General features: G+C 38.1%; 2 protein-coding genes across 6 annotated transcripts; one reads left to right on the top strand and one right to left on the bottom strand.

Moving 5' to 3' along the window:
- Positions 1–44: 44 nt before the first annotated feature.
- On the top strand, positions 45–4,347 carry LOC101247179 (uncharacterized). Of its 5 annotated transcripts, none has more exons than XM_004232153.5 (6): positions 45–240; positions 2,109–2,232; positions 2,567–2,732; positions 2,866–2,928; positions 3,670–3,747; positions 3,849–4,347. In XM_004232153.5, exons 2-6 carry the CDS (start codon positions 2,114–2,116, stop codon positions 3,957–3,959), a joined length of 537 nt encoding a protein of 178 aa, XP_004232201.1. In that variant the 5' UTR covers positions 45–240; positions 2,109–2,113; the 3' UTR covers positions 3,960–4,347. The 5 variants fall into 5 exon arrangements, with proteins under 5 accessions (XP_004232201.1, XP_025885366.1, XP_010316244.1 ...); XM_010317942.4 differs by having other exon boundaries at positions 86–240; positions 2,109–2,498; XM_026029580.2 differs by having other exon boundaries at positions 91–240; positions 2,109–2,498; positions 2,573–2,732.
- A 437-nt stretch (positions 4,348–4,784) lies between these two features.
- On the bottom strand, positions 4,785–11,920 carry LOC101246883 (ARF guanine-nucleotide exchange factor GNOM-like). The gene is made up of 3 exons (XM_010317941.4): positions 11,514–11,920; positions 9,516–10,311; positions 4,785–8,780 (listed from the first exon to the last, which is right to left on the bottom strand). Exons 2-3 carry the CDS (start codon positions 10,221–10,223, stop codon positions 5,223–5,225), a joined length of 4,266 nt encoding a protein of 1,421 aa, XP_010316243.2. The 5' UTR covers positions 10,224–10,311; positions 11,514–11,920; the 3' UTR covers positions 4,785–5,222.
- Positions 11,921–11,966: the final 46 nt, after the last annotated feature.

Genomic DNA, 11,966 nt, shown 5'->3' on the forward strand with positions numbered 1-11,966 from the left:
GTTTAAATTTTTATTTATAAAGCAAAAAAAAAAATTAATTATTTAGATCTGTTTTAAACTTATACTCCATTTTGAAAGAAAAACCTATTTATTGTCTCATTTTAGAAGTAGACCAGAAAGTGAAAAGGCTCAGAGAGCAGTGTCATAGTTTGACACCGTCGTCATCGTATCATCTCCGCCATCTTCTCCGCCATCCACCGCCGTTTGTCTCCGCCATTCACCGTTGACATAGGCATCCAGGTTCTTTACCTTTCATCCTCCTCTATTGGTATCGCAAATTCTTGACTGAGATTCTTTATCCATTACGATTTTGCAACGTTAAGCGGTTTGAATAAATTACTTCTGCGTTTTCTTGGCATCTTTTATCTTCTTGTCTATGCTTAGCACTCCAGTTTGGTTGATTTCTCAAGTGGGTTTTTTGTATTAATGGATTAGGGCAATAGAGGCCTTAAAAAGATGATTTCCTTTACTTGGTATGAACTGGGTATATCGTATAGTTCAAGATTAGTTTTTTGGTTGCGTTATTTTATCTTTCTTGACTAAAGTTTTCTTCTTTTTGTTTATATTTATATATAAATCGGGTTTCAGTTTTGGGTTTCTTGCCCCTCCCCTTCGTCCTGGTGGGCTGGGTGGGGCTTTTCTGTTGATTTTTAAGTTCCACTAACATGGAGTGTGGATTATGCATTGCTACCGAACAGTTACACCTCCTAAACTAGTTCAAAAGTTGCCTATTTGGATCTTTTATATCAATTATACTCTATTTGGATGTTGTCTCCAATTTCACAGCCGTTTGTCTCCGCCATACACCGACATAGGTATCTGGGTTCTTTACGTTTTCATCTTCCTCTATTACTATCGCAAATTCTTGACTGATATTCTTTATCCATTTCGATTTTGTTATGATACATGGTTTGAATCTGTCACATTTGTTGCACTGTGTTTTCTAGGCATCTTTATCTTCTTCTCTATGCTCAGTACTCCAATTTGGTTGATTTTTCAATTTGTTTTTCTTTGTATTAATCGATTTCGCTGTGGGTTATATGGGTGTCAAAAAGACGATTTTCTTTAATGGCATAAAGTATAAATTGGGTGTGTAATATTGGTGTTAAAAAGACCATTTTCTTTCATGGCATAAAGTATAAATTGGGTATATCCTATAGTTCAAGATTAGGTTTCTTGTTGCATTATGTTATCTTTCTTGACTAGCCTGGAAGTTTTCTTTAGTTATATAAATTGGGGTTTTTTTTTTTGGTTCTTTACCCCTCCCTTTCATTCCGTAGGGGTTGGGTGGGGCCCTTTCTGTTCATTTTTAAGTTTCTCTAACATGGAATGTGGACTATGCATTGCTTTGCGAACAATTACGCCTGGATATTTGAATCTTTTATAAATTCTTCTTTATTTGGATTTGGACTATGTTGTCAGTGTCACATTTTTCATAGTTCCGAAATTAGGCCAAAGATTGTGAAACATCAGTTGTGTAACTTACAATATGGTCTTGAAAACTAATATGTCAGCATCAGCAAACGGAGTGTAATCCCACAATTAACCCATAGGAAGGGTAACGTAATCGCATACTTTATCTCTACCTTGAAAAGGTGGAGATACTGTTTTTGATGGATCCTCAACTCAAAACAGATGACAATAGCAATAAGCAGGAACAATCTCAACCTCACTTCATAAAATTGTCCTTCTCCTTCATAATTTTTTTCGTCTTTCTTCATTTAGATTCTACATTCTTGTAAGCCAGCTAATGCTAGTGTTGACTGATCTTGTTCAGATTATCCCTTTTAACAAGTTCCTTTTTCAATATTCATTTATTCCCAAGGTTGTTAAGCTATTCATTAGTGAGCTTTAAAATCTTTATTTTCAGATGATACCTGGATACTGTTTGTGGTGTGAAGTGATGCTTACATAAGTGAAGAAGCTTTGCAGTTTTCTAAAACATGGCTCACTTATCTTATTTTATTCTACATTTTCTTGCAATTCACATTATGGGCTTGTAGATTTAAACTGAGCTTTTTGGTTTCCTTCTACTGTTGTCTTCCAATAAAATGAATCAAAAGAGGTCAAGCAATGAACCCTCATTGACTCTCTTGAATTTATTTCAGCAATTATGAAGCGGAAGAGGCAATCTAAAATAACAGATTTGAACTTCGATGTGTTAAAGCACGTTATGTATCATGTTGCTGTGTCACCTGATGGAGCTGGAAATCTTGCCCGAACTTTATCAGTGTAAGTATCGTTTCCGATATCTCTTTCTTGTTTATGTTTCTTAATTCTAGATAACTTTTGACCTTATTTACCGTGACTTCTATGTCCTTTCCTATTCTTTTGATGTGATTAACTACTCTTTCTGTTATTAACTTTGAAATTGAGTTCCTGTCAAAGCTGACGTATCATCTATGTGTATCAACTTCTGCCTTGTATATGACCCAACATATGTCCTATGGCTGTCTACAATTTCGTGTTTTACAACATCAAAAGGGGTCCAGTAAAAGGTGTCTGCATATCTCTTGTGGTTATCTTGCAGATTATGCTGCTTCTGATCCTGATTTCCTCATCACAGCTGCAGACTGTTCAAGGAACTTGCTGATGATTCTGACATCTTAAAAGCCGCGGCGTTTGATCAAGTTAACCTTTCTGGTATTCATGAATCATTCTGGCGACCTGCTGGGATGTTATGTAGGTGCTTACCAACAGGAAATCCAACTGCTTTCAACACAATAAGAAAGGTACAGAACTCCTGTTTTGGGCATATCAGAAAGTTCTATCAGTGTTGTGCAATGCCCTTAGTAGCTTCAGGTCACTTCTCTTTTACATGGTTGCATTTCTGCTAGGATTATTGCTAAAAAGCCTGTATTGCAGAATGCAGAGATATTGAATGTTTCTTATGAGATTCTCAAGAGGGACATGTTCCGTGGAAAAATGGTATTAATATTTAATTCTTCTTGTTGACGACATTTAGGGATGGCAATGGGGCAGGGTGGGTGCAGGGTGGAGCGGGTTTAAGCCTATGCTGGGTACATGATTGCGGGTGTGGGGAGGGTTGAAATATATATATTTAATTCTTAGTGGGGCGGTGCGGGTGCAGGTTGAAATGATTTTTTAAGTCATGTTAAATAGATTTTTCAACACATGCTAAATACGAAACTGAATTGCCTTTTCTTTCTATTTACAATAACTGTTAATATTTGAAAAGACTAAGTTTTATCTAAACCATGTTATAATCCTAGTTTAGATGTTGAATTTCTTTTTGTTATAAAGACAACAAAAGCGCCTCCTTTGGTCACTTATACACCTAGAATTTCTGAGACTTACAATACTACGGTAATTATACATAATAATATTATAGTATATAAAAATCCAATCTATATTAGTATATGTATACTTGTGTAATTATGCATCATAACATGAGTTCAAAACATGCTTAGTAGAATTTTTGAGACTTGCAGACACAAAAAAAACAGCTAATGCGGAGCGGGATTATATGGGGCGGGTTGAAAATAGTAGATCAGTGTATGTGGGGAGGGGTAGGGCGGGTTAAGGTCTTTGCGGGGCTTATGCGGGTTTGCCCCGCAACTGTTCCACCCATTGCCATCCCTATCGACATTTATACCAGTCACCCATTTAATTTCTTTGATTTAGGCTGACAATAATGTTGACCTGCAGATTCTTTTGGTAAGAAGCACAGCTCTTGAAATTGCAAATACCAGGGCAAGGAAGAAGGCTTTTGCAGCTGCCATAGATGTTAGTATTTTGACTTTAATATTGTTAAATTGAATTTATAAAATGACATCAACTTCTAATTTCTCTGCATGAAACTTGTGGTATAATGCATGTACAACCAGGACTGCTCAAGTACTTGTGATGCCGTTGATGCTCAAATCGAAACTATTGAGCAGTTTTTAGAAATGTTGAAGGCTGTATTGAAAGTAATGAGAAGTCAGATTGCTCAATGAGGTTGAGCTGATGCCTAGCTTTTTGATGCCGCATGAGCGTTTTGTGTTAAAACATCTTCAAAGACGAGGACTCAGACAAAATTGAAGTTCAGCATTTGGGGCTTTAAATATGGGTTACTAAGCTTGCTGAGTGGTTAAAATCCTCTTGTCGTTATTGTCAGTGAGATGGTGGCAGTTATATCAAACATAAGTGTCACTTGTAACTTGCCAATTTTTGTGCGCTCTGTGTATCTTTGTTTCTACCGTTTTTCTTTTAACATATTATGGTGTCAGACTGAAATATCTCAGTTCAGAGTGTATGTAAATCTATTTGCAAACACTTCCATCTTTGCGTAGATGTGATCGATGGATGATAAAGCCTTATAATGTGGAATTGGCCTATAGAAAACGGACATCCGTCTCCTTCTTTTGGTCCTTTCTGTTGCCCATCATCGAATCAGTCTTTAGGTGCTTAATGGTGTCCCTAACACCCTGTTTAAGGTCTGCTTTTGTTCCTACTTAACTTTTCGTGCAGATTTCAATGAAGTTACATTGTGCCGAGAAAGTTTTCAGAAGCAAGACAGCGTATGTGAATCAGGTTCTAAACAACAAAATTAAGAAAGCAATTTGCCAAAATTCACATGCTTAGCGTGTAAATCCTTGCTAGTTCAGTAAATTATACAGTGAAGTAAGTAGCACCAAACAATTTTGTACTATATTCTGAAGATCCACTCTTCGACTTGTCTTGATATTGCTGTGTTTTATTTATATCCATGTTTTTCAGTATGGTCTTGCATCAAACAGTACAAGAGCAATCTATATCTTATATGTAACTGGAACACATGATTTTTAAGAAACCAAATGTATCAACTAACAGTAACCTTTCATACCATCATATATCAATCGCTAATCTGTAGTCAAGTCAATATTGTACAGCAAAAATGGTAACAACTAAGTTATCAAACTTAAAAGTGCAGTAACCGCTATAGAAGCTCAAAATTGCACGAGGCAACCCTCCCTATTCTTCCCCCGAAAGCCAACAAGGCTCTGTTAACAGTAAAGCACCATATAGCATTCAGAATGGAGATCACAACTTGTAAATCAGAAACCATCTTTGCTCCAGCAGGTTGAAGCTTGTGCTTCAATGAACGTATTTCGCCTAACGCCTGACACGTTCTCAGCTGCACAATGTATCCTCCCACCATGCTAATGATGGTCAAGGATAAAGAATGTCAGTTTCACCAAATGAAGCGTTGTCAACCACATGAATCTTCAGTATGTGTTTTAACTAGGTGAGACTAGAACACTTCCCTCTGAGAGAGGGCTACATCCAGCTTGAATTTGCTGCTTTTGCAACTGCTCCAATTCACTAGAAGGGAAAACTTCTGATTGAAGGGATGGACATATTTTGTGCACATGCAACCACGTTAGTTGCCAGAAACTGTCCCCTCCTACAGGATCACTTGGCATGAGAATTCCACTAGTTTTCATGATAAGTAGAGTGTTCTTTAGGAGTTCAGGGACAAGTTCTGGAATCTTCTCACTCCGTCTACCTTTAAATTTCATCTTCATGCATCTTTCAGTATGATCCAATAACCCTAACCATAGTTTGCAGAAGGATGGCAACTGTGACAGATGCTCCAATGATTGTAGAAACACTTTGAACATGAGCTTCAGAGACAGAAAAATTGCTCCTTCTATGCTCCTGTAATCCTTCAACGAACCTTGTGGTGCAAGTTCCAGCAATTCATCCAGCATTGTAAAGATGAGCTGATCAAAACACTGCAACCACAGATCAGTTGAAATGTGAATCCCCTCAACTACTGTCAAGCACCTCTGCAACATCAAGATGGCATGACCTCGCACCTCTTCTCTCCAATCCAAACAAAACTTTCTGAGTCCCTGTACCAGCCTCAACCACATCTCAGTTATATCCTGAGACATTTTTATAGCAGCCTCTTCCCCCAGAGCATCCTTTGTTTTGTGAGACCATCTAACAAGACAAACAAGTGACCCAGCCATCAGGTCTAAGGATCTCACAGCTTGATCAACACTTCCAATGCGGGAGTCAGCAAAGTGGCTTGCCGCATTTAAACAAAGGATGTAATTAGCAGGCAGTAGGTGGGCCCCATCAGCCATGATGAATGATAGTGTTTCAAATCCTGCTTCAGAAGCTTCTGGATGCCGAGCTGTAATAGAAAGCAGAGATATAATTGTCCGCCAGCCCATATTAGATCGTATCTGCATAGCGTTTGCTTTGACAAGGTGCATCACCTCCTGGGTTATCTGTTCAAGAAAAGCATCGGCGACCCTTGCATCAAGCTTTAAGATGAGTTGCAGTGACTTGAGGAGCTCATCTGTGAGGTTTTCCTTGTAAGGAAGCAACCTTTGGCATATCCGAAGCACACCAAAAACAGCCTTCTCTACTAAAGAACAAGGCATTGTTGTTGATTGGACAATACTTGCTATGTGCTCATAAACAACTTGCCAAAGGAGCATTATCCTATCCCGGTTGTTTATCGTGATTGCAATCAGCAACTCTAGACAGAATACTGCAGTCTCTTCATCTTCCAGAGAGATATTTCCCTTATGAGGCCGGCCCGCAGCCATCACGAGGGCCCGGACAAGCTGTGAAAGGGACTCTGCTTGCAAAAACTTACTCTCAGCAAAGATGGTGTCAATGTGACAATTCTGAATAGTCTGAAGAGTCTGCTGACGGGCAGCAAGCTGCTTTTCATTTGGCTGAGGCGCAGGTTCTTCTGCATCAAGATATAACAGTTGGCTGAATCGGCCCATTAAGCCAGATGACTTCCTTGATGGAGCCAATGAAGGCACATGAGGTGTTGATGGTGAAGCTGCAACAGGTTTGCTTTTGTAGGCATCAGAAGTAGACTCCACATCATCAGCAGCATCATTAAAAAGACGAGTAGGAAGAAGGCCAAAGTTATGCAAGCTCAAAATGCATTCCAGGATGTTTTTCCAACCAGAACGAATATGGTCCCCATACTTGTTTGCTATTGTAAAGACAGCTAAAGTGGCCAATCTAGCTTTATTATCTTGGGCAAATGTAACAATAAATTCATCGGTATATGATGGAAGCAAAAGAGTTGTGAACTTGCAAAGAGATACTACTAAATCATCCAATACATCATCAAAGTTGTAGGAGGCTGAAATTTTGGCAATGGCAAGAAATCCATCAATGCATGTTTGCCAGACATCTTCCTGCTCCACATGATCTAAAACCACTGAGATGGAAGCAATTGTCTGACCAGACAGCATAGCGAACATATCATAATCAAGATAAGGTCCATGATCACAGACAATAAACGGGGAAGTTTGCCTCGATTTGTGGACTAGACCAATCCAATGACTTGGTGGCAGCACTGGGGTATCAGCACCTCGATCTGAGGAAATCCGGATCTCATTCTCACAGATGGAGTGGTAAAGCTCAGATAAAAATTCTCGAGGGAGGTCATTTCCTCCGTTTATTCTCCGGTTGTTGCGGATGAAATCTTCCTCTGTCATCTTCTTCTTGACCTGTGTATTGTGTTGATCCGTGTTCAGCATGATTAGTGAATATGATAACACAAGTGCAGCATCTTTGTTAGCCAGAACATCTGGTGATTGCTCATAATATCGTTCAGAGAACGCTTCAAGCACCCTGTGTATTTTCTGTGATTCTCCAGGCAATCTGAACGTCTCCAAGAATATACGCAAGGCAGTGTCTAGGTTCATATCCTGAAAATCAAATGTCCTTGAAAATTCATGAAGCACTTGAATATAAAATTCTTCATGACTTCCCAAGAAGTCCCCAACAAGATTCTTATCCAAGCCATTTGAAAATCTAAAGAAACATGCTACACTTTTTGGATCAAGTTTATCAGGTAACAGATGCACTGCTTGGAGATATTCCATACCCTTCTTTGGATCACGGTTAAAGTGATCAACACCAACCAACAACTTTTTCTTTATTTGCTTCATCTTATGGACAAAAGGAACCCAATGATCAGGATCATTATAGTCCTTGCATATTTCTACCCAAAATGGTCTAAATCCATCAAGATTAAATGAACCTTGATCTGAAACTAATGAATCCTGGCCTATTCTCTCAGCCATACCCTGAATCATGGCAATTAGACCCTCCAGGGCAAGAGTATTTAGAGCTGAAAGTGGACTATTAACTGGAAATGTGCTTTTTGATAACAGGTTGGCAAGTTCTTCAAAAATATTGCTGCAGGATATGTCACAATCATAATTTGCATACATTTCTGCCACGAACATATGCTGTCTGCAGAAGTCAACAAGTGTTTCCATGGCAACCTCTTGAAGTTGATAAGATGCTCCATGCTTGCTCTGGGCAATCTTCAGTAAAACACCAGAGAAAAAGGCTTCAAGTTGTAGCTTTAACTTAAAACGCAGATGATGATACAAATTTAAAACAATGCTACAAACTGTCGAAAGAATTAAAGGACTCATGGACAACCCAAAACGCATCAGATTGTGGAACAATTCCTCCCGTATCAGAGCCAACAACTTGGGATGATTTGCAAAAGCAGCACCACCTAGTTCTATGGCTGAATTAATTAAACCCAGCGCAAATAATGGGACATCTTCTTCATATGCTATAGGGTTGGATCTTGAACCAATTTCAATGGACTCCATCACATTCAGAAGAGAACATAGGAAATGAAATATCTCCACCATGCAGGGGACCCCATGAGGATCCATCATTGGGTTTTCTCCATTACAAGCGATATCCCTTTTTCTAGTTTTCTCATCTGTTTGATCATTCCCTACGGCCACATCAACACATCCATTGTCTTCTTGTTGTTTCTTGCCAGTCTGAAATAAAATGGCATTATGAATCACAATATACAAGAGGGTGATACTAGTATTCAAGTTTCAAGAACTTAAGAAATGAAATATCTAAATCTCAATCAACCTTAGCTGATATAATTTAGAGCTCAGGAAAACTATCAATAGACAGACAACACCCGAGTCCCCAATATGTTAGTAAACTGCTCTGTGTCTAAAATGCATCATACTAGATCCAGTTCAAAGCAGTTAAATTTATCAGTTTGGGTTTAGGCCTAAATTAGTGTACAGGCTGAATTGAAAGCCATAAGTGTGCAAGCTCCATACCTAGGAAAATGAGCTAATATACAGGAAATTGACAAGACTCAAAAGTGTAAGCCATTCTAGGGTCAAGTTAGTGAGCGTAATTTACATCAATTGCATTGGATTTCAAAGAGTAAACTTTATTCCTTAGCATCTCCGTGTATGGATTCTTGCAACTGCTTATTTAGATAAGGCTTGTATGATTTTTTATCAACATTAATTCTGTTTACATAATAGTTGGTCTTTTTCTAGGAAGTGTTTACCCTGTATGGTAATCTCTGATTAAGAAAACGATGTAGCATAAAGTTGTAAGTTCACAATAAAATATATACAAACAAGCTCTCATACGTGAAACAGTGCTTTGAGTAATTGTCTGTTGAAAGTTACATTAACATAAAAGTGAATGCCCTACCTCCAAGCAACAATACAGGGGCCGAAAAGAAAGAGAATCTCAATTACCTCTGGATCAGCGCACACTCTGCTTTCAATGTCAGGCAGGTGAACGAAGATACATCTAACCAATTCATGCATCGTGTGGCGTGCTATTCTCTGTAGAAGTTCACTTTTAACACTTGCTTGATGAACCAATCGGAAGCAAGTGTTTACTATGTTGCATACGTGATGGTTGGTCAAATTCTTTGATGCTTTACTTTTCATACAAGCCAAAAGAACTTGAAGTATCTTCATTAGCACCACTTCCTCAGAGGCAGGATCAGTCACTTCAAAACGGCAGCTTGTCACAGCGTCAACTATCTGATGCAAAGCTTTGTCCACATTCATGTCAGCTGATTCAATTATTCCTAGAGTCAAGAACTTGTAAACAGATGACAATGCAACACCAGTTATCGGTGCACCAGTCTCATCAGATTGGATCACATCCAAGAAGGGCCTAAGGTATAGAAGTGGATCAACATTGTTCCACTCATGTCTCCATGAGAATATCTTTTTTCTTAATTCCTTGAAAGATTGGATGAGAGAATACTCCAGTTGATCATCTTCAGCAGCATAACGAAATCCCCACCTAACATTTCTCCTCATCACGGCTAAAACAGCACCAATTTCTGAATTCACCATACATTCTAAGGCACCTCTGGAAGGCTTTATAGTATGATCCTTGGGTTCTGAAATTGGAGTATTGCCTCCACTCGGCTGATTAGGGAACCCCATCACAATTTTAACTTATGATTCAGTTCACTTCAATTGGAAATGTATGAAAAGACAATGAATCAGGCTGCTGCTTGGCCGAACCGTTACCCTGAGCAGCAATAAGTTGTTTGATATGAGATAAGTAAAGCAATGAAGTGAGAAATCAAAGAATGAAGACACTTCCTGTATCTCGTCCATGCTAATAAATGTGGATATGAAACTAAGGCTTAAGAAGTCAACAATCCTGACAGGCTCATAGCAGAACTATATGAACACCAACATCAAGAAAGAAACTTAAGAAAAAATGGTTTACTTGTTCATAACAAAAATAGTCACTTTGTCATAGAATATGGAGAATGTAACAGGACCATATACACATATATCCAGTTAAGATCTATGCATTTCTTACTGTTTAATAACACCATGTATTTAGATGCTCAAACAGTAATTTTATCCAAGTCAGTTGAGATAAACATGGATTTCTATGCAAACAAACAAAAAAAAAAATCTGCATCCCATGCAACAAGAAATTCCTTATCTATCTAAAGCGCGGCACTATGCAGAGCAGCCCTGTAAGCCATGGGTTGAATAAAATTTTGAATCCAACAAATATTTACCTCTATTACCATGCTAACACATACTATTCCAAGTATCATAGCTAGTGCACTAGTACATACTCGTCACGTAATTCATATTTCTCCACTTGCGCAAGGGTTCAAAATCAAGCCTTTTTTCTTTGTCTCTTTCAACATTTTAATAAACCAATCTAAAGCTTTAGGTCACATTTACTTGATCACTCTGCCAGGCAATCACATTAGAATTTTTCGAGCAAGATTCACAAACCAATTCCTAACTCTACAAACCTGGTGTCCAGATAAATAGAAACACTAAGCTTTGCCTTACATGTTTTGGGATCCATAGAACAACAACAACTATAAATTTCACCCCTATCTCCCTTGAAACAAAAAAGGAAGGGGATAACAGAAAACATATTCAACACCATCATGTTTAAATTTGTCAATTACGCCATCAGCACAACCATCCAAAAAGAAAATATGACGGCAGGGGAGGGGCATAGAAAGGATCTCAAAAATGATCCAAGATCATCCCTTTAGCGAATTCCAAAGCACGGGCAATGCGCCATAGTGTTGTTCAAAATGAAAATTCGGCAGATATAATAAGTAATTGATCAAATCTTAAAATTGGAATTGTCAGATCTAAATCAATTTCCAATCAGATCAGCAAAATTGAGTGATTACAAAAGGGAATTTGGAAGAGTAACACAGTGGATCGAACGGAAAAATGAGATACCTTTATAGACGATTCCCAGCCCCGAATAGAGAGCTGTTCGTCTGAGGGTCGTCGGAGTCCGGCAGACGGCCACACTTTTGGTAATACTTATTTTGATTTTGAAAAGTCTTCTTTGTCAAATCTCTATGGAACGGGTCGGAACTCGGATCTTTCCCCCCTTTTTGTTTCGCAAGTGTTAGAGAAGACGAATAACACGTGCTGCTCTCTTCTTTTTCCAATTTGGAAATAAAATCGTAGTATTATTATTACCTACTTCTTTCTACTCATTTTCTTTTCCCTTAATTAGTTTGCCAAATTATAAATTTAATTTTTTACTTTTATAATCATCGATTAAATTTGGCTTTTTGAGCAAAACTCATTATATTTAGTTGCTACAAAATTTCAACTAGTATTTCACTTTTTTTTTTTTTATCATCAAACACTATTTAGTGGTTGTATAAAAAAACATTATAT

Source organism: Solanum lycopersicum, chromosome 2 (genome assembly GCF_036512215.1).
Source record: "Solanum lycopersicum chromosome 2, SLM_r2.1".
NCBI classification, from domain to species: Eukaryota; Viridiplantae; Streptophyta; class Magnoliopsida; order Solanales; family Solanaceae; genus Solanum; species Solanum lycopersicum.